This window comes from Macaca nemestrina, chromosome 6 (genome assembly GCF_043159975.1).
Source record: "Macaca nemestrina isolate mMacNem1 chromosome 6, mMacNem.hap1, whole genome shotgun sequence".
Classification (NCBI taxonomy): Eukaryota; Metazoa; Chordata; class Mammalia; order Primates; family Cercopithecidae; genus Macaca; species Macaca nemestrina.
Window position 1 is genome coordinate 8,417,544 of NC_092130.1, and position 23,027 is coordinate 8,440,570.

Genomic DNA, 23,027 nt, shown 5'->3' on the forward strand with positions numbered 1-23,027 from the left:
CTCACTGCATCCTCTGCCTCCTGGGTTCAAGCGATTCTCCTGCCTCAGCCTCCCGAGTAGCTGGGATTACAGGCATGCGCCACCATGTCTAACTAATTTTTGGTTATTTTTAGTAGAGATGGGTTTTCATTATGTTGGCCAGGCTGGTCTCGAACTCCTAAGCTCAGGTATCTGCCCACCTAGGCCTCCCAAAGTGCTGGGATTACAGACGTGAGCCACTGCACCCGGCCAATTTCTGTTGTTTTAAGCCACCAAGTTCTAGGTAATTTGTTGCAGTAGTGATGGGAAATCAATACAGACATGGAGACTGCTGAAGGGAAATGAGGCAGAAATAGAACAGAAGGGTCTCATAGAGAAGCCCAGGTGGATGAGATACATCGTTATGAAAGCTGAAGAGGGGCTATGAGTGAGGCTGGGACTGAGGTAAAGGTATGTTCCCTTAGTGGTACTAGCCTTCATGAGCCTAGTACTCCCACGGCGGTTTTGTGTTTTTGTGTTTTTTTTTTTTGAGATGGAGTCTCGCTCTGCCGCCCAGGCTGAAGTGCAGTGGACAGATCTCAGCTCACTGCAAGCTCCGCCTCCCGGGTTCACACCATTCTCCTGCCTCAGCCTCCCGAGTAGCTGGGACTACAGGCGCCCGCCACCTCGCCCGGCTAGTTTTTTGTATTTTTTAGTAGAGACGGGGTTTCACCGTGTTAGCCAGGATGGTCTCGATCTCCTGACCTCGTGATCCGCCCATCTCGGCCTCCCAAAGTGCTGGGATTACAGGCTTGAGCCACTGCGCCCGGCCAGTTTTGTCTGTTTTTTAAGAGACAGGGTCTCACTCTGTTGCCCAGGCTGGAATTGTGCAATCATAACTCATTCATAACTCACTGCAGCCTCAAACTCCTGGGCTCAAGTGATCCTCCCACTTCACTCTCCCAAGTAGCTAGGACTATAGGCACACGCCCAGCTAATTTTAAAATTTTTTTGTAGGGAGCAGGTCTCATCATATTGCCTAGGCTGGTCTCAAACTTCTGGGTTCAAGTAACCCTCCCACCTTGGCCTCCAAAAGTACTATGATTATAGGTGTGAGCCATTGCACCTGGCTCCCATGATGGTTGTAATGGTGAATAGCCAATTACAGCAATCCCAGCTGGATACGGGCGTGAGGATCCTAAGCCTCACATCCCTCAGGATGAAGGTGTGGGACATCCTATAAGACAAGCCATCAAGAATAGCAGAAGTGTTAAGTCAAGGGTGTGAGGAACCTAGAACACTCAGAGAGGAAGATGATGAATATGATTATGTATAGCCTGAGATCACTGCGGCAGCCAGGGCTGAAGCTCATCCCTCTATCCTCCTCCTCTAAGTTTTGTGCTAGAAATTGTGACAGAACGAAGTTAATGTAAGACGTGAGGAGACCTGATGTGAGGAAACCTGAGCAGTGCATGGCATGATCTGTAACAGACACTGTTAATGTTCCACCCAGATCCCTGTTTATAAATTCCTTCTTCCTGGCTTTCAGGTGCTCTTTTATTTTTTTTGGGATGGAGTCTTGCTCTGTCGCCTAGGCTGGAGTACAGTGGTGTGATCTCCGCTCACTGAAAGCTCTGCCTCTTAGGTTAACGCCATTCTCCTGCCTCAGCCTCCCGAGTAGCTGGGACTACAGGTGCCCACCACCAAACTTGGCTGATTTTTTTGGGTATTTTTAGAAGAGACGGGGTTTCACCATGTTAGCTAGGATGGTCTCGATCCCCCGACCTCATGATCCACCCGCCTCGGCCTCCCAAAGTGTTGGGATTACAGGCCTGAGCCACCGCACCTGGCCTCAGGTGCTCTCCTTTCTAATGTCCCATATCAACTACAGTCAGCCCTCTGCATCCTCAGGATCTGCCTCCACCCACACATAAAAAATACTGCCAACAGCAACAATACAACAATAAAAAATACAAATTAAAAAATACACCTCCTGGCCCGGCGCGGTGGCTCATGCCTGTAATTCCAGCACTTTGGGAGGCTGAGGTGGGTGGATCACCTGAGGTGGGGAATTCGAAACCAGCCTGACCAACACGGAGAAACCCTGTCTCTATTAAAAATACAAAAAATTAGCTGGCATGGTGGCGCACGCCTGTAATCTCAGCTACTTGGGAGGCTGAAGTAGGAGAATCGCTTGAACCTGGGAGGTGAAGGTTGTGACGAGTGGAGATCGTGCCATTGCACTCCAGCCTGGGCGACAAGAGTGAAACTCTGTCTCAAAAAACAAAACAAAACAAAACACAAAACAAAACAAAACAAACACCTCCTTTCTCCAGCTGTGGCCAAGGTGCTCAGTCCTTCTGAGGAAGCTAGGCTGTGTTGGGGTGAGGCCCTCACTTCATCCGGTGACCAGCAATGTGCCAGCAGGGCCCACCCCACACTTGTGGCATTATGGCTTCTGTCTCCAAGCTCAGCTGCATCATCTACCTGGACCTCATGCTGCACAATGATGATGAGGTGACCGTCACAGAGAATAAGACCAAGGCGCTCATGAAAGCAGCTGGTGTAAACGTGGAACATTTTTGGCCTGGCTTGTTGGCAAAAGCCCAGGCCAATGTCAACATCGGGAGCCTCATCTGCAATGCAGGGGCTGGAGGACCTGCGCTAGGAGGTGGTACTGCACTTGTAGGAAGTCCTGCCCCCTCCACCACTGCTGAGAACTAAAGAAAAGAGAATCTGAGGAGTCTGATAAGGACACGGGCTTTGGTCTTTTTGATGAAATCTCTTTTGTAATATGAACCTAAAAGTATCTAAGACAGCTCTCAATCAATTTTACATAGCATTTACAGTGTATTAGGTGTCACAGCATAGGTAATCTGCAGATGATTTAAAGTGTATGGGGGATGTGCATAGGTTATATGTAAATACTATGCCCTTTTATATAAGGGACTTGAGCATCTGAGGGTTTTAGTATCTGTGGGGATCCTGGAACCAATCCGCAGATACCAAGGGAAAACTTTACTCTTTTTTTTTTTTTGAGACGGAGTCTTGCTCTGTCACTCAGGTTGGAGTGCAGTGGCATAATCTCGGCTCTCTGCAACCTCCGCTTCCCAGGTTCAAGTGATTCTCCTGCCTCGGCCTCCTGAGTAGCTGAGATTACAGGCACCTGCCACCATGCCTGGCTAATTTTTGTATTATTATTATTATTATTATTTTTGACACAGAGTCTGGTTCTGTTGCCCAGGTTGGAGTGCAGTGGCGCAATCTCGGCTCACTGCAAGCTCCGCCTCCCGGGTTCATGCCATTCTCCCGCCTCAGGCTCCCGGTAGCTGGGACTAAGGCACCCGCCACCACACTTGGCTAATTTTTTGTATTTTTTTTTTTGTAGAGACGGGGTTTCATTGTGTTGACCAGGATGGTCTCGATCTCCTGACCTCATGATCCGCCTGCCTCAGCTTCCCAAAGTGCTGAAATTACAGGCGTTAGCCACCATGTCCAGCCTAATTTTTGTATTTTTAGTAGAGACGGGTTTCCCCATGTTGGCTGGTATTGAACTCCTAACCCCAGGTGATCTGCCTGCCTCGGCCTCCCAAAGTGCTGGGATTACAGGTGTGAGCCACCGTGCCCAGCCCGGAAAGACTTTACTCTCCATTTGGAGGTTGCCTGAAGGCACAGAGGGCCAGAACTGCCTGGGAATTGACTGATCAATCTTGCTTCAGGCCAAACTTCCATTCTGGAGCACCCACGCAGGATCAGGCTCAAGCTCCCCTTTGTGGAATTCTGCCTGAGACTGCAATTCTTCTTAGCTTTTTCCCTTTTCCTTTCTGGCTTCCCCCCTCACCCTGTGGGTTTCTCCTGGGAGCCCTGAAGCCCTTATACAATATCCTCATATCACAGTCTGCTTCTGGGGAACCCAACCCCAGGCAGGGAAGAAAATGTCTTGACCAGTTATAATCTGGCACCTTTATCTTTTAGTTGTTTCATGTCAAATGCCGGTATCTTCTCTTACGGAACACTTTTGGGGGTTGCTGTTGTTCCTGGAGAGAAAAGACACCTCCTCTGGATAGCTGACTGAAGTCTCTTCCCCTTGTCCGCCTCAGGGAACACTTGTTTGGATCACCTTGCCCCTCCATGTGATCCTCTTGGTCAGTCACTATTTTGAGACGGTCTTGTTGTGGAATCCATAACTGGTCTACACAAAACATGCATCTTTGTCCCTCAGAAACTTGGAAGTCCAGGCCTTCCCAGGATACGTCCTTTTCCTCTCATGTCACACAATGTTCTCACTCAGCCTTTGGCCCACAGACTTGTCAGAGGTGTTTGAACCAGAACGACTCCATCTTGAATAGGGGATGGCTAAAATAAAGGTGAGACCTGCTGTGTTGCATTCCTAGGAGGTGAGGCATTCTTAGTCACAGGATGAGACAGGAGGTCAGCAGGGCAAGATACAGGTCATGAAGACCCTGCTGATACAATAGGATGCAATGATGAAGCTGGCCAAGACCTGCCAAATCCAACATGGTGACGAAAGCAACCTCCAGTCATCCTCACTGCCCATTATACACAAATTATTATGCATTAGCATGCTGAAAGACACTCCTACCGGTACCATGACAGTTTACAAATGCCATGGTAACATCCAGAAATTACCCTATATGGTCTAAAAGTGGGAGGGGCTGGGCATGGTGGCTCACACCTGTAATCCCAACACTTTGGGAGGCTGAGGCAGGCAGATCACCTGAGGTTGGGAGTTGAGACCAGCCTGACCAACATGGAGAAACCCTGTCTCTACTAAAAATACAAAATCAGCCAGGTGTGGTGGTACACGCCTGTAATCCCAGCTACTCTGGAGGCTGAGGCAGGAGAATCGCTTGAACCCAGGAGGCAGAGGTTGTGGTGAGCCGAGATCGTGCCATTGCACTCCAGCCTGGGCAACAAGAGCGAAACTCCATCTCAAAAAAAAAAAAAGTGGGAGGAACCCTCGATTCCAGGGAATCCCTGTCCCTTTCCTGAATAATCCACTCCTTATTTAACATATAATCAAAAATTAACTATAAGTGTACTTAGTCAAGCACCTCATACTCTGCTCTGTCTATGGAACAGTCATTCTTTTGTTTCTTTACTCCTCTAATAAGCTTGCTTTCATTTTAAGAACTTGCCCAAATCCTTTCTTGCACAAGATCCAAGAACCCTCTCTTGGGGTCTAGATTGGGCCCCTTTTGTGTAACAGACTTACTTTTTCAGACATGAATGAAGAACCAGTCCCTATGTTCCCCAAACTCTAGGGGACATACATCAGTATCTCAGAGTGGTTCTCTGGAGGCCCCTTGAAGCACATATGGGCAGCACTGGGAAGAACTCTCTAAATCCTCTCCCATCTCTGCAATCAGTCTCCAAGCCTCTCCTGTGCACTCTCAAAGTGGGTGATGAGCTGATTAGCTGGCAGAAATGGTGTTTTCACAACCTTCTTTGGAAGGTTGTTGGTCTTCCAACTTGATCTAAGGCTTTGCGTTAAAATGGTTCTATTGTTTTCGGCTTTGGTGCCACAGCTGACACTCAGCATTGAAAGAGTCTCATTTTAACATTCTGCTACATAGACAAGACTCCTTGTACATGTACTTTGCTCCAAGTTCGGTCATTCTGAGCCCCTACTGGTTACAAAGCTCTTGGAGTACAGAGAAAAAAAAAGGCAGAAGGCAGGCAAATGACTCCCATTCAGATGGGGGAAAGCAGAATAAGGCCATCAGCACAAAGCCATACCTGAATATACAAACAAAATCCATTGGGATTAATATCTGAAACCTTAGTCACATAAATTCCGTGTTTTAGGAGCTAGAATCTAGTTCGTCAAGAAATCTCCGGCCGGGCGCGGTGGCTCAAGCCTGTAATCCCAGCACTTTGGGAGGCCAAGACGGGCGGATCACGAGGTCAGGAGATCGAGACCATCCTGGCTAACACGGTGAAACCCCGTCTCTACTAAAAAATACAAAAAAACTAGCCGGGCGAGGTGGCGGGCGCCTGTAGTCCCAGCTACTCGGGAGGCTGAGGCAGGAGAATGGCATAAACCCGGGAGGCGGAGCTTGCAGTGAGCTGCGATCCGGCCACTGCACTCCAGCCTGGGCGACAGAGCGAGACTCCGTCTCAAAAAAAAAAAAAAAAAGAAATCTCCAGACCACGTCCTCCTTTTGCCGACTTTCCACTACCTTGTTTCTTCAGAATAGGATATTTAGAAATATTTATGATATTCCTTAGGATAAATTTATCAGTACAGTTATGTGTCACTTAATGACAGGAATACATTCTGAGATGCACATCATTTGGGAATTTCATCATTGTATGAACATCATAGAGTGCGCTTACACAAACCTCGATGGTATTGCCTACTACATACCTAGATGACGTGGTACAGCAAGCTTGTCCAACCCGTGGCCTGCAGGCCGCATGTGGCCCAGGACAGCTTTGAAAGCTGCCCAACACAAATTCATAAACTTAAAAAACAGTATGAGATTTCCTGGTGATTTTCTTTTCTTTCTTTCTTTCTTTCTTTTTTTTTTTTTTTAAGCTCATTAGCTATTGTTAGTGTTATTGTTAGCTATTGTTCACGTGTGGCCCAGGGAAGCCGAAAGATAAGAAACCTCTGTGGTCCAGCCTATAGTTGCTAGGCGACACACCTGTACAGCATGTTACTGTCCTGAATAGTGTAGGTAATTGTAACACAATGGTAAGAATTTGTATATCTAAACATAGAGAAGGTACAGTAAAAATACCGTATGAAAGATAAAAAATGGTACACCAGCATAGCTCACTTACCATGAATGAAGCCTGCAGAACTGGAAGTTGCTTTGGGTGAGTCGAGAGTGAGGGGTGACTGAATATGAAGGCCTGGTAGTATACATTACTGTACACTATAAGATATTACTGTAAACTACTATAATTATAACGATTTGATTAGTCAAGGTGGACTTTATTTTGTGTGGAGAGGGAAGGTATACAGAACATCTTACACTGAAGATCTAACAGTCATGGGGTCATTTGTGCCATCTGAAGTAAGTTAGATATAGGACCATAAAAGAGACAATTAATCTATAATAAATATCAATAGTTAAAAGAAAAATCTGGTCTCTAGTCTCTCCCAGTCATTCACAAAACAAGAATAAAGTCAATCTATAATCTAAAAAACAAAAATTGCAACTATATATTACATGACTCAGATCATTGGCAAATGTCTTTCAAGACTTAATTTTTTTTTTTTTTTTGTGAGACAGAGTCTTGCTCTGTCTCCCAGACTGGAGTGCAGTGGTGCAATTTTGGCTCACTGCAACCCTCTGCCTCCTGGATTTCAGCAATTTTCCTGCTTCAGCCTCCCAAGTAGCTGGGACTACAGGTGTGTGCCACCATGCCCAGGTAATTTTTGTATTTTTAGTAGATACAGGGTTTCAACATGTTGGCCAAGCTGGTCTTGAACTTCTGACCACAAGTGATTCGCCCACTTCGGCCTCCCAAAGTGCTGGGATTACAGGTGTGAGCCACTGCGCCCAGCCAAGACTTAAAATACACACACACACACACACACACACACATTTTTGAGATGGAGTCTCGCTCTTTTGCCAGGCTGGAGTGCAGTGGTGCCATCTTGGCTCACTGCAACCTTTGTCTCCCAAGTTCAAAGGATTCTCTTGCCTCAGCCTCCCGAGTAGCTGGGACTACAGACAGGTGCCACCACGCCCAGCTAATTTGTGTATTTTCAGTAGAGACAGGGTTTCACCATGTTGGCCACGATGGTCTCGATCTCTTGACCTCGTGATCTGCCCACCTTGGCCTCCAAAATGCTGGGATTGCAGGCATCAGCCACCGCGCCTGGCGACTTAAAATATTTTTAAAGATCCAACAACTTTAAAGCTTTATTTTCACAAACTTTATAAACACTGTATACTTAAGCTACACTAAATTTATTTTTCTTTCTCAATAATAAATTAACTGAACTTTAACTGTACATTTTTTTGCTTTGTAAACTTTTTAATTTTTAAAATCTTTTTGACTTTTGTAATAACACTTAGCTTAAAACATAAACACATGGTAGAGCTGCACAAAAACATTTTCTTTCTTTATCTCCTTATTCTATAAGCTTTGTTCTATTTAAAAATTTTTTTGTCTTTGTTGTCACTTTTCACATATTTTTTGTTAAAAAGTAAGACACAAACACACACATTAGCTGAGGCCTACGCAGGGTCAGGATCATCGATATCACTGTTTTCCAGTTTCCATATCTTGTACCACTGGAAGGTCTTCAGGAGCAATCACATGCATGGAGCTGTCATGTCCTAAGATAACAATGCCTTCTTCTGGAATACATCCTGAAGGACCTGCCTGAGACTGTTTTACAGTTAACTTCTTTTTGTTAATAAGTAGTACACTCTAAAATAATGATAAAAGGGCCGGGTGCGGTGGCTCACGCCTGTAATCCCAGCACCTTGGGAGGCTGAGGCAGGTGGATCACGAGGTCAAGAGATTGAGACCATCCTGGCTAACATGGTGAAACCCCGTCTCTACTGAAAAATACAAAAAATTAGCTGGGCGCGGTGGCAGGGGCCTGTAGTCCCAGCTACTCAGGAGGCTGAGGCAGGAGAATGGCATGAACCCGGGGGGCGGAGCCTGCAGTGAGCTGATATTGCGCCACCGCACTCCAGCCTAGGCGACGAGCAAGACTCCGTCTCAAAAAATAAATAAATAAATAAATAAAAATAAAATAAAATAAAATAAAAAATTATAAAAGGCCGGGTGCAGTGGCTCACACCTGTAATCCTAGCACTTTGGGAGGCAAAGGTGGGCAGATCACTTGACATCAGGAGTTCGAGATCAGCCTGGCCAACATGGTGAAACCCTGATTCTACCAAAAATACAAAAATTAGCCGGGTGTGGTGGCACGCACCTGTAATCCCAGCTACTCAAGAGGCTGAGGCAGGAGAATCGCTTGAACCTGGGAGGCACAGGCTGCAGTGAGCCAAGATCGTACCACCACACTCCAACCTGGGCAAAGAGCAAGACTCCGTCTTAAAAACAAAAAGAAAAGAAAAAGAAAAGAAAAAAAAAGTATATATACATATATATAGTAAATATATAAACCAGTAAGAGTCATTTGTTATCACTATCAAATATTATGTACTATATAAAATTGTATGTGCAATGCTTTTATTTGACTGGCAGGGCAGTATGTTTGTATCAGCATCGCCACAAACATGTGACTAATGGATTGCACTATGATGTTACAATGTCACTGGGTGACAAGAGTTTTTCAGCTCTGTTATAATCTTATGGGACCACTGTTGTGTATGTGGTCCATTGTGGACCGAAATGCTATTATGCAGCGCATGACTGTCCTTGGAGTTCTCCATGCTGTTTAGAGCCTATAGAAAGGCCCGGGATAGGCTCTAGCCCAAACAGTTCACACCATGATTGCTGAATTCTGCACTGCCTGAGAGAGTGGCAAGCAAGCATGAAGGCATGAGCTGTGAGGGACAGTGATCTGTTTAGAAAAATATGAGCAGCCAGAACATGAAGTGGGAGAAAGTAGCAGAAAATGAGATTAGAAAGGTATATTGAGGCGGGGCATCGTGGCTCACACCTGTAATCCCAGCAGTTTGGGAGACCGAGGCAGGCGGATCACCTGAGGTCAGGAGTTTGAGACCACTTTGGCCAATGTGGTGAAACCCCATCTTTACTAAAAATACAAAAATTAGTCAGGCATGGTGGCATGTGCCTGTAATCCCATCTACTTGGGAGGCTGAAGCAGGAGAATCGCTTGAACCTGGGAGGCTGAAGTTGCAGTGAGCCGAGATCATGCCACTTCACTCCAGCCTGAGCCACAGGTTGAGATTCTGTCTCAAAACAAACAAAAAACAAACAAACAAACAAAAACAAGAAAGGTGTATTGAAGTCAGATTGTTAAAAGCCCTTTAGTAGCATGGAGCTACCTGAGTAGAGAGTGGGACAAATAGATTGGCTATCTGATGGTTATTTTAACTGGTATGTCTTTGTCAGTATTGAGGGGACATTTTTGTTTTTTGAGACGGAGTTTTGCTGTTGTCACCCAGGCTGGAGTGCAATGGCGCAATCAGCTCACCGCAACCTCCGCCTCCTGGGTTCAAGTGATTCTCTTGCCTCAGCCCCCCAAGCAGCTGGGATTACAAGCATGCACCACCATGCCCGGCTAATTTTTTGTATTTTTAGTAGAGATGGGGTTTCTCCATGTTGGTCAGGCTGGTCTTGAACTCCTGACCTCAGGTGATCCACCCGCCTCGGCCTCCCAAAGTGCTGGGGTTATAGGCATGAGCCACCGCACCCAGCTGAGGGGAGGTATTTTTCAAGTCCAATTCTTTCACATCTATGACCAGAAATTCTTGGCAGATGTTTAGTCTTGTTCGACACGGCAAACTTGAGCTTCTGGCCCTCAGAGTACCAGGCCCTTTCTGTAGTCACCATAGTGCTCTAGAGTAGTGATCTTTAACCTTTTGTGTTTATGTACTCCCAGAAGAAATTAGAAAATTATGTAATTCCTCATTTCTTAAATTGACATATAAAATGTTTCAGCATAAATTTTAAATCATTGAAAATAATATAACATTCTGCATATTTATAAGTATTGACACTTAAAAATAAAATTGTTCCATTATCTTCACAATGAAATCTAAATGTAATAGCAATTTTGTCATTGTTCTTTTAAAATGATATAAAAAGTTCTTTTCTAATAGGTGGAAATCTTTTTTTTATAGTTTTAGTAGAGGCGGGGTTTCAACATGTTGGCCAGGCTGATCTCAAACTCCCAACTTCAGGTGATCCACCTGCCTTGGCCTCCCAAAGTGCTGGGATTACAAGCATGAGCCACTGTGCCTGGCCAGGTGGAAATCTTATACCATTCTTTTTTTGTCCCTGAACTTATATTTTCATTCCATTTTCCCCAAATATTTTTATCCTATTTTTAAATATCCTATTATTTATTATGTCTGAAATTTTTATTTTTTATTTTTTATTTTTTTTGAGCTAGAGTCTCGCTCTCTTGCCTTGGCTGAAGGGCAGTGGCATGATCTTGACTCACTGCAACCTCTGCCTCCTGGGTTCAAGCGATTCTCCTGCCTCAGCCTCTGGAGTAGCTGGAACTACAGGCGTCTGCCACCACATCCAGTTAATTTTTGTATTTTTAGTAGACACAGGGTTTCGCCATGCTGGCCAGGCTGGTCTCAAACTTCTGGCCTCAAGTGATCCGCCTGCCACTGTGCCTGGCCACAATTTTCTTTTGTGTTGTAATTCTCATTTTCTGTGATCACAGCCTCTAAATGTTAGCCAAAAAGTCCTCCTGGATCAAGTTGTTATAATCATTATTAAATACTATACATCAAGCAATAAAATTAAAATTTTGGCAATGATTAAACATAGACATAGAATTATACTAGAGCTACATCTTTTACATTGATAAATAACTTTTTTCTTTTTTTTTTTTAGACAGAGTCTCCCTCTGCCACCAAGGCTGGTGTGCAGTGGCACAGTCTCTGCTCACTGCAACCTCCATCTCTCGGGCTCAAGCAATTCTTCTGCCTCAGCCTCCTGAGTAGCTGGGATTACAGGCATGCGCCACCATGCCTGCCTAATTTTCGTATTTTTAGTAGAGGGGGGGTTTCACCATGTTGGCCTGGCTGGTCTCGAACTCCTGACCTCAGGTAATCCGCCTACCTCAGCCTCCCAAAGTGCTAGGATTACAGGTGTGAGCCACCGCGCCCAGCCAATAAATAATTTTTAAAAGTTTACATATCTGTGTATAAATATTACTTGTTGCTGGAATGAGACAGAAGGAATTCTGCATCAACTTTATTTTTAGGTTTTATTTTTATAGATGTTAGTACTTGTATTAGTCCATTCTCACACTGCTATAAAAAAATACCTGAAAGTGGGTAATTTATAAAGAAAAGAAGTTTAATGGGCTCATCCGTTCTGCAGGCTGTGCAGGAAGCACGATGCTGGCATTTGCTCAGCTTCCGGGAAGGTCTCAGGAAACTTACAGTCATGGCAGAAGACTAAGGGAGAGGAGGTGTCTTACACTACCAGAGCAGGAGGAAGAGAGAGGGGAGGCGCCACACACTTAAACAACCAGATCTCAGGAGAACTCTATCACTGAAGGGTTAGTGCTTATCAGGTTAAATAAGATACCTCCAAGTGAAAGAGTAGAGACAAGTTGTATTAGAATAGAATATGCTGGCCAGGTAATCCCAGCACTATTTGGGAGGCCGAGGCAGGAGGATTGCTTGAGCCCAAGAATACAAGACCAGCCTGGGCAACATGGGAAAACCCCGTCTCTACAAAAAAATACAAAATTATCCAGGACCAGTAGTGTGCGCCTATAATCCCAGCTACTGGGGAAGCTGAGGTGGGAGAATCACTTGAGACTGGGAGGTTGAGGCCACAGTGAGCTGAGATCACACCCACCGTACTCCAGTCTGGGCAACAGAGCAAGACCCTCTCAAAAAAAGAATATGCTGTGCCACAGTAGCAGATTAACACTGCCTATCAGCCAAAATTCAGCCAAAGAATTAGAACCAACAAGAGTATATTAAGGGATTTTTTTTCCCAAGGAGTTGACCTTCTATAAATGTAAATCTAGTTAAGCTGTCCCTGTAAGGCTATTGTCTTCACAGCCACTGCTGGATCTTAGAATCAGTTCGAGAAGATGGATATGAAGTGGAAGGGAGCAGGCATTGGCATGAATGGAAGCCCATGAGGACAGGGGGACTGAAACTTACATGAGTGCTTGTCCCCTTTGACCTGGGTGATATGGGTGTCATGCAGAGGCTGGAGCCTATTGTCACAGAGTGAAACACACACATGGCCCAGGAATCAGAGGAGCTGAAGGAGGCTCCAAGGGAAGATAGAGCAATTAACAGACCAAGCCACTACCTCATACCAAGCAGGGAGTCAGCCTATCACCAGCAATGTATATGGGCTACAGAATGACTCATGCTTCACCTCCATGCTCCAAATCCTGCATGACAGTCTCTCTAGTGGCTCTAAACAGAAACACAGAGGAAAATAATTCAGGGAAATGTAGCTCAGCTTGGGCAAACTGACACTATGTGTCCACTTCCTAGAAACATGGTGGCTTAAAACATCTTTTTCATGGGAAGTCCAATCTGAGTCCATGAGCCCTCCATGTTATAGTTATACCATCTGGAGTTTGTGGTGTCCAGCATTGCTGGGGAAGAGTGGGCATACAGGGGAGGCTCGTCAGTGAGTCACTGCCGAATCTCAGAAGTACATTCTTCCTGCTCATTGTTCACTGGTCAGTTCTTACACTCTCGGCCCTAGAAGCTGCAAGGGAGCCTGCACAATGTACTTTTCAAAACTTTATACCCCAAAAAAGGGAAATGAAGTAGGTAAGCATATAGGGTTGTCTCTACTACACAGGTATACTTAATCGTCATTTAGTAAATATTAGTAAAGCAATTTTGGTATGCTCCCCAGAAATTGAGAAAATGAATTTCTCCAGTGACAATATAAAGAAATAAAAAATAAAAATCACTGGCTGGGTGCGGTGGTTCATGTCTGTAATCCCAGCACTTTGGGAGGCTGAGGTGGGTGGATCACCTGAGGTCAGGAGTTCGAGACCAGCTGAGCCAACCCATAGGCATGGGTAAGGACTTCATGTCTAAAACACCAAAAGCAACAGCAACAAAAGCCAAAATTGACAAATAGGATCTAATTAAACTAAAGAGCTTCTGCACAGCAAAAGAAACTGCCATCAGAGTGAACAGGCAACCTATAGAATGGGAGAAAATTTTTGCAGTCTACTCATCTGACAAAGAGCTAATATCCAGAACCTACAAAGAACTCAAACAAATTTACAAGAAAAAAGCAAACAACTCCATCAAAAAGTGGGCAAAGGATATGAACAGACTCTTCTCAAAAGAAGACATTTATACAGCCAACAGACACATGAAAAAATGCTCATCATCACTTGCCATCAGAGAAATGCAAATCAAAACCACAATGAGATATCATCTCACACCAGTTAGAATGGCGATCATTAAAAAGTCAGGAAACAACAGGTGCTGGAGAGGATGTGGAGAAATAGGAACACTTTTACACTGTTGGTGGGACTGTAAACTAGTTCAACCATCATGGAAAACAGTGTGGCGATTCCTCAAGGATCTAGAACTAGAAATACCATTTGACCCAGCCATCCCATTACTGGGTATATACCCAAAGGATTATAAATCATGCTGCTATAAAGACACATGTACACGTATGTTTATTGCAGCACTATTCACAATAGCAAAGACTTGGAATCAACCCAAATGTCCATCAGTGACAGATAGGATTAAGAAAATGTGGCACATATATACCATGGAATACTATGCAGCCATAAAAAAGGATGAGTTTGTGTCCTTTGTAGGGACATGGATGCAGCTGGAAACCATTATTCTCAGCAAACTACCACAAGAACAGAAAACCAAACACCGCATGTTCTCACTCATAGGTGGGAATTGAACAATGAGGTCACTTGGACACAGGAAGGGGAACATCACACACCAGGGCCTATTGTGGGGACGGGGGAGGGGAGAGGGATAGCATTAGGAGATATACCTAATGTAAATGACTAGTTATTGGGTGCAGCACACCAATATGGCACATATATACATACATATGTAACAAATTGCACATTGTGCACATGTACCCTAGAACTTAAAGTATTTAAAAAAAAAAAAGTGGTCTCCCTGAGTCTAGTATTTTGAAGTAGCTCTTGTTTTGGTGTCTTTATTAGTTATCTATTGTTGTGTAACAGATTATCTCAACACTTAGTAGTTTAAAATAAGAATATTTGGCCGGGCGAGGTGGCTCACATCTGTAATCCCAGCACTTTGGGAGGCTGAGGCAGGTGGATCACCTGAGGTCAGGAGTTCGACACCAGCCATGGCCAACATGGTGAAACCCCATCTCTACTAAAAATACAAAAAATCAGCCGGGTGTGGTGGTGGGGGCCTGTAATTCCAGCTACTGGGGAGGCTAAGGCAGGAGAATCGCTCGAACCCGGGAAGCGGATGTTGCAGTGAGCCGAGATCACGCCACTGCACTCCAGCCTGGGCAATAAGAGCAAAACTCCCTCTCAAAAAAAAAAAAAAAAAAATTATTCTCTCATATAGTCTCTGTGGGTAAGGGATCCAGAAATGGCTTAGATGGGTGGTTCTGACTCAGAGTCTCTCATGAGGTCAAGACTATTGAATGGGGCCGGGGAAGCCACTTCCAAGGCGGCTCACTTACAGGCCTGGCAAGTTAGTGCTAGTTGTTGGCAGATGGCCTTAGTTCCTTACCACATGGACCCATCCACAGGACTGCTTGATTGTCCCTATGACCCGGCAGCTCACTTCCTCCAGAGTAAACGACCTGAGAGAAAGAGAGCAAAGAGGAAGCCACATTACTCTTATAATCTACTCCTGGAACTCACACCCCATCACTTCCGCCATGTACTCCATTGGGAAAATTTAACATAAAGAATTATTATGGAGGACTAAGTACAAAGGGGGCAAAGACAACTGTAAAGAAACAGGGCAGGGCACAGTGGCTCATGCCTGTAATCCCAGCACTTTGGGAGGCTGAGGCAGGAGGATCACTTGAGGTCAGGAGTTCAGGACCAGCCTGGCAACCTGGCAAGACTCTGTGTCTACAAATACTAAAAAAAAATAATTAGGTGTGTGGGGTGGCATGTGCCTGTGGTCCCAGCTACTCAGAAGGCTGTGTTGAGAGGACTGCTTGAGCCCAGGACTTCATGGCTGCAGTGAGCTATCATTGTGCCACTGCACTCCCACCTGGGTGACATTGCAAGACCCTGTCTTAAAAAAAAAAAAAAATACAGAATTAGCAGTTACAGGGAATAGCCAATAACTTTAGGGCTAAGCAAGTGCCCAAGGAAGGAACAAGCTTGGAAGTCTCTTCATTCACCACCCCCCACCCCTAGGCTGAGATTCAGACCTCACAGGAGAGAGGCTGCTTGTGGACCACCGCACAAAGTTTGCTTAGGAGTTACAGGAGGTCAGGCAGGGCATGGTGGCCCACACCTGTAATCCCAGCACTTTGGGGGGCTGAGGCGGGTGGATCATGAGGTCAGCAGTTCAAGACCAGCCTGGCCAACATGGTGTAAACCCCGTCTCTACTCAAAATACAAAAATTAGCTGGGCGTGGTGGTATGCACCTGTAATCCCAGCTACTTGGGAGGCTGAGGCAGGAGACTGGCTTGAACCCAGGAGGCAGAGGTTGTGGTGAGCTGAGATCGCACTATTGCACTCCAGCCTGGGTGACAGAACAAGACTCCATCCCGAAAAAAAAAAAAAAAAGAGTTACAGCAGGTTGTGACCCAGCAAGGTGGCTCACGCCTGTAATCCCAGCACTTTGGGAGGCCAAGGCGGGTGGATCACCTGAGGTCAGGAGTTCAAGACCAGTCTCACCAACATGGTGAAACCCTGTCTCTACTAAAAATACAAAAAATTACCCAGGTGTGGTTGAGGACGCCTGTAATCCCAGCTACTCGGGCAGCTGAAGCAGGTAAATCGCTTGAACCCAGGAGGCGGAGGTTGCAGTGAGCTGAGATTGCGCCATTGCACTCCAGCCTGGGCGACAAGGGCAAAACTCCATCTCAACAAACAACCCACCCCCCAAATTAGCTGGGTGTGGTGGCATGCACCTGTAATCCCAGCTACTTGCAGGAGGCTGAGGCAGGAGAATCTCTTGAACCTGGGAGGCGGAGATTGCAGTGAGCTGAGATTGTGCCACTGCACTCCAGCCTGAGCAACAGAGTAAGACTCTGTCTCACAAAAACAAAAAAAGCCCAGGCGCAGTGGCTCACACCTGTATTCCCAGCACTTTGGGAGTCCAAGGCAGGTGGATCACGAGGTCAGGAGTTCAAAACCAGCCTGGCCAACATGGTGAAACCCTGATACAAAAAATTAGCCGGGCTTGGTGGCGTGTGCCTGTAATCCCAGCTACTCAGGAGGCTGAGGCAGGAGAATTGCTTGAACCCGGGAGGCAGAGGTTGCAGTGAGCTGAGGTCACGACCACTGTACTCCAGTCTGGGTGACAGGGCAAGACTCCATATATTTAAAAAACAAAACAAAACAAAACACTTACAGGTCGAGGCTGGCAAGCAGGAAATTGCCTACTGAGGTGCCACTAAACTCACTGGGAAGCCACCACCCTCTGAATGTCCCAGCCCCCCTTGTGTGTGGGGAGGAAGGGATGGTTCTATAAGCCATTTGCTGCCATGTGCCACAGAGCAAGAAGGAAAAGAAAGTACACTGGAACCAGGATGAGAAGCCCTTCATTCTGCTGTGTTCCTCTAGTGCTCTCTACTGACAGAGTTAAACACAGTGCCAGCTGCCAGAGAAATATTTACAGGATCCTGCTCCAGTATCTCCAAGCATGGAAAAGAAGGGTAGATTTGGAGCTATGAGGTTATAAATTGATGACAGGCACACACATGTTCTGCTGCAGAAGAATGTATTTGATTACAGAGTGCTGTCCTGAGACCCCAGCAGGAGTGTTACATTGTATACAGTTTATGTTACGCACCATTGTGCCTTTCTACAATCTAAGCAATTCTGGGTTCTGAACTGGACCTCAGGGGAATCCCTTTGTTAAGATCATGTCTTGCAAACCTCAGCCAAGAGCTATCTGAAACACTGTGGGAAATGGGCCTCAAGGTGTTCTGCCTTTGTCTAAGACCAAATCTAATCAACAGCTGCCATCAAGCCTGAAGCAATAAGAGCACCTGAGTTCTTGAGAGCAAGGTGATAAAGCCTTGGCTCGGCTAGGCTCTTATATACCTTGGATAAGACTTCTTTTTACCATATATACAGTGTTTTTTTTTTTTTTTTTTTTTTTTTAATTGTTGTTGTTTTGAGACAGGGTCTTGTTTTGTCACGGAAGCTGGTCTGGTACCCAAGCTGGTCATTCTGTCACCCAGGCTGGAATACAGTGGTGCAATCATGGCTTACTGCACTCTTAACCTCTCAGACTCAAGTGATCCTCCCACCTCAGCGTCCCAAGTAGTTGGAGCCACAAGTGTGAGCCACCATACTTGGCTAATTACTACGTATGAGTTTTTAACCCCACTGAGCTCCTGGAATTTGACCTAATAATATTGGTACTTTTTTCCTTTTAAGGCAGGATACAATTTTCTTTTTTTTTTTTTTTGGTAGATCATGGTGCAGCCACAGAGATGGCAGCCCCTCTCCATGCTCCCAGGGATATGATTTTAATAAAAGGAGAGAAACCTTGATTTATCTCCACGACAGTTCCAATGCCAGGGGATGCAAACTCAAATATCTATACAGGTTAGGGATGCAACTTAAATGAGTGAAGCATGCACATATAAGACAAAAAGGAGTGATGGCAACTGTGAAAAACCATAGAATATACGGTTAAATAAAGGTAGTTGCTATTTTAACCCCTGCATATTGTTGCCATGTAGATCTAATTGTCAGATATTCTAATTTTTCAAGAAAAGCTGGCAATTCAGATTTTTAAAACCTGAAACTATCAATTTTTTAAAACAGTAAAAAAGATGGTGTAGGATAAACATATGTATGTGAGGGGTCACATCCAGGTGTGACTCCTACCCCATGCCTGTTTTTATACCCCTGTACAATCCCTTCCTACACTAACTATGGGTTTACCAAGTGTGGTGCAACCAGAGGTTTGATAAGCATTTGTTCACAGGGGCTTGTCCTTTCTCAAGTCACTATGCAGACGTTTGAATGATAAAAAGCCACATGGTGGAGAGGATGAAGTCATTTTGAATGCGATCCCAGCTGATTGCAGCCCAATTTGTAACCTCAGCTTATACCATGTGGGCCCGGGCTGAGCCCGGATTAGCCCACACAATTGTAAATCATAATAAACCATTGTTATTCTAAGCTACTGAGTCTTGAGCGGTTTGTTGTGTTGCAATAGGTAACTGAAACAGAGGTCATATCTAACTCCTTTGTTCTACTAATGAATGTCCTAAGGGCCATAGTGGAAGGGACCAGGTGAAATTCAGATAGCAGGACAGTGGCAAGAACTTTCCAATTCTGTGCTCTTCCTATTGCTTTTCTTTCAATTCCCTTGGTGAAAAGCACCAGGTAAGGACTACGCAACTTCAAAGTCTGCCTGCAGGGAACTTACACTGTGTCCTGAATGCACGCAAATTACTGTAACTTGGTCCTTGGTAATGGGAAGATTTCTAGGTCATCCAGCCCCTTTCACTTTATAGGTGCAGAGAATGCAAAAACAATTTGAGAAAGTGAAAAGCAGGCTCTGATATCTGGAAGCTGGCCTGGTACAATCAGACACGCCATGATGTTACTAGACCATAGCCTGGCCCTTATAGCTTGGCTTTGTGTTTTCCTGTAGAACAAAAACAATTCCAAAGAACATCAACATCAGACGAGGTCACTCTGTGACCATGATAGATCTAGACAAATACAAGACCACTCTATAACCAGGTCTAAACACAGATAAAAAGATAAAACCTGATGATTGTCCAAACCAGAAAAAATGACTCAACATCCCCACTTGGCTAATATGAGGGAGTTGCTGCTGCATTTTTTTTTTTCCCGTTTTTGAGACAAGGTCTGGCTCTATCAGGGTACAGTGGAGTGGTGCGATCTCCATTCACTGAAACCTCCACTTCTTGGGCTCAAGCGATACTCCCACCTCAGCCTCCTAAGTAACTGAGATAGCGGGCGGGCACCACTAGGCCCGGCTCATTTTTGTATTTTTTGTAGAGACTAGTTTCGCCATGTTGCCCAGGCTGGTCTGGAACTCCTGGGCTCAAGCAATTCGCCTGCCTCGGCCTACCAAAGTGCTGGGACTACAGGCGTGAGCCACCGCGCCTGGCCAGGCTGCTGTTTCTTTACCTCAATCTAGAATTCCCTTCCTCTAGGTAGGATGAACTGAGATGCTCAATCATGGAACGACCCTCTCTTCCTGACAGTAGCTAATCCAGTGAAGCTTTCACTTCCTTAAACCTCTCCCAAATCACTAACAACTCTTACCGGAGAAACCCCATCTTTCCTCAATGTGTGTTCTCAGTCACTGCAACCAGTAATAAACCCAGTTTGTTCAACGACCCTTGTGTTCCTGGTGGGATTTGGTTAGAGGGCACTGACAGACCTAAATTACACAGAGTTGGAGGCTGAGTTCACTAGAAGCAGTCTCCGCTTGTGTGTTCCTTCTTAGCCACTCTCTTGGTTAACGTCTGTCGTCTCTCTACCAGAATTAAGCTCCATGAGAACAGGGGCATATTGTCTCTCATGTTCAGAGCTGTTTCTCAGTGCCTAGAACGGTACGCAGCAGAAGCTGGATGCTTAAAAAATAACCATTTTCTGAAAGAATGAATAAGGGGCTCGATATACGCAGGTTCCCTTTAATCTCTCAGCTCCCCGTAGATCGCGTGACATACAGACAGCACCACAGCACATTTCCCCAAACCCCCATTTTCCCGAAGAAATCTCGAAACCCTCACTCCCGGGATGCCCATCCTCTCAGAGCCTCTTCCCCGGGCAGAGTTTCTCTCACTCGCTGGTCCCTTCACACCTAAGCCCCAGGCCTATACACCTTCCTAACGCTCCTAGAACCCACCTGTCTCCACCATCTGCCCCTGCCACCAGACACTGGCGGACGGGCAGCGCAGCTACCTAGGCGTCGAGTGGGCACTGCGGCATGGACCGCGCATGTGCGGAAATGGGTCGCACAAGCAGGATCTCCGACAAGTGAGGAGTTGCCTCGGAGTTTCCGTCCCGGTCTGGGCAGCCTTGGGCTGCCAGGAAGTCAGGAGAAGCTAGCCGGAAGGAGAACCCGGGCGCACGGCTTTCTGGGACACGTAGTCGTGGCGCTCTCGAGGCCCTACCATGAGCAAGCTCTTAACTCTTCAGGTGTGCAAGTCCTACGTCCACAGTCCAGTGCTACTGTCAGCTTGGAGTTCAGCTTCGGGCTGCCAAGAGCCAGCAGCCCGGTGTCAGAGGCTCGGTCCCACAACGCTCTGCGGGCCGCGGCGCCTGCTGGGAGGTGTAGTCCCCGCTCTGCGTACTGCGTTCGCCGAGGGGGAGGGCGGAGCTGCCGGCGGCCCGGGCGGGCTGGCAGCTAGAGTGGGTGCGATAGCCGCCTCCGCCTCTGCCGCCTCCGCCGTCGCCTCCTCCGCCCGGGCCGTTCGCTGCTGCGCGGGGAGAGCGAGGCGGGGCCGCCGGGGCCGCCATGGAGCCCGACTCGGTGATTGAGGACAAGACCATCGAGCTCATGGTGAGTGCGGCCCGCTGGACCGTCTGTGCTTCCGTCCGTCCGGCCCCGGGCGGGCCTGCCCACCTCAACGTCCGGTGCGAGGCCGGCTCTGGCCCTTCCCAGAAGCCTCGGCCCGGACCCGGGCCCCCAGCCTTCCCTGGCCTCGGACCCGGCGCGGGCTCCTCTGATCCCTCGACATCTCCGGCCGGTCCTGGCCCGGCCCCCTCTATGCCCCTCGTTTCTCCCCCACCCCCTGTCCCGTCTCCGGTCCCAGCTTTCGGACGACCCTCGCTCGTTTATGCTGTAGACTTAGGTCGCACTCGCTCTAGCACCCCATTCTCCTTCTTTTAGAAAGGGATTTTTTTTTCTTTCCTCTGTTTCGGCCCAGGCCCGCACCGCGCTTGCAAGCTCCACTCAGGCCGAGTGAGGTGGTGGGAAGGAGTGCCGAGGAGATGGGTCAGGGCCGCCTGGGCCTCCGCGTCCTAGGAGGGGTCTCAGCACCCACTCCCCAGCCTAGGTCTGTGTGGATGCCAGGATAGGCCCTACAGAGCTGGGGGGCAGGGAGCTTTCGGGTTTGAAGCTGTGGCGGATAAGGAGGCCTCTTTCCCGGGCCCTTGTGGTGTCCGACTTCTCGGACAAAGGGTTTCCTACCCGGCGGAGAGGGATGTTTGCATAGCAAGGCCCCAGGTACTCTGGATTCCATCCCCCAGGAAAGAGAAGCCGTAACTTCACGTTTTCCAGAGCTGCTTTGGGAAATTGGGGATGAGTGGGGAGGGAGCCATCCTCATCACTGCCGCGAGTTCTTTCTTCTCAGAAAGAAAAAAAGGGGAATCCTTGGCCCCCGGGGGAAGCGAACACTCTTCTGTTAGAAACCACTGGCAGGCAGGCCAGACTCCCCGGTCCGTGGACACCCTCCACCCTCCTCCGAAGCTTTAGGATTTGAAGCCAGAAGGGGGTTTTAGGAACAGGACCGTGAGAGAGTGGCTAGAAGGGGATGATTTGGTGGAAGAAATAAAATATGGCAGATATTACTTGCCAATGTGAGCATTAGGGAAATCAAACTGGGCTCTGGAGAGTTGGGAAGAGGAAGTCTGCATCAGCAAATGGACATGTCCAGGATTTCTTCCTGTGGAAGCCTTGACAGTTTCTTTGTATCTCTCCTAACACGGTAACAACTTCTTCCCCAGGGCTGAGAGGAGAGAGGTGGAAGAATCTACTTAACCCAGCAAAATGTTTTCCTAGCCAGATTTTCTTCAATGTGAAAATGTTTATTGAGTCAGTGATTCCACTGGGTAGGGTTGGTGACATCAGAGCCACTTCCCCCATTTAACGCTATAAATAATAAATGGTGACACTGAAAGTCTGTTGGATAGCTGCATGGTTTCTGTGGATGGTGGTGTCTGGGGAGTTGAGATGCTTGCTTTAAAAATGGAAGTTCGGTAGCATAAATATGGAGGCAGTTTAATGTTTGCTGTCCTTTGCGTAATTCACAGAACTTGACTTCTCTAGCATTCTTGAAAACTAGGAGGAAAAAAGAGAAACTGATAGTTTTTGATTTTTGCGTGCGTGTGTGTGTGCACGTGGGGTTGTTTTCAAAGGGATAATGTCACATGCTGAGTGATTTTTCCTTTTCAGCATAATTTATCATACTTGTAGTCAAGTGTTTGGTATTCTGTAACTTTTGTAGTGGGTTATTTTGGTAAATATCTTAAATCGACTAAGTATATTACATTTTCTTAAAAATGTACACCCAGTGCATGTACTTACAACAGAAG

The 23,027-nt window shown here is 46.6% G+C and overlaps 1 protein-coding gene, 1 long non-coding RNA gene and 1 pseudogene across 8 annotated transcripts in view; 2 read left to right on the forward strand and 1 right to left on the reverse strand.

The window, feature by feature from the left end:
• Window positions 1–2,287: 2,287 nt before the first annotated feature.
• Window positions 2,288–2,682, forward strand: LOC112427904 (large ribosomal subunit protein P1 pseudogene; annotated as a pseudogene).
• Window positions 2,683–2,975: 293 nt separating this feature from the next.
• On the reverse strand, window positions 2,976–21,031 carry LOC139363698 (uncharacterized). Its single transcript, XR_011624455.1, has 2 exons — window positions 20,617–21,031; window positions 2,976–15,384 (listed from the first exon to the last, which is right to left on the reverse strand). It is a non-coding gene; the product is annotated as an uncharacterized lncRNA (long non-coding RNA).
• Window positions 21,032–21,091: 60 nt separating this feature from the next.
• LOC105480870 (F-box and WD repeat domain containing 11) overlaps window positions 21,092–23,027 on the forward strand; it is a 140,505-nt gene continuing 138,569 nt past the window's right edge. For all 7 annotated transcript variants that reach the window (XM_011740064.3, XM_071098092.1, XM_011740066.3 and 4 more), the window contains exon 1: window positions 21,092–21,273. Coding sequence is in view for 4 of the 7 variants with exons in the window: in XM_011740062.2 (XP_011738364.1) it covers window positions 21,229–21,273 (45 nt within the window). In the remaining 3 variants the exon portion in view is untranslated. The remainder of the gene's footprint in view (window positions 21,274–23,027) is intronic.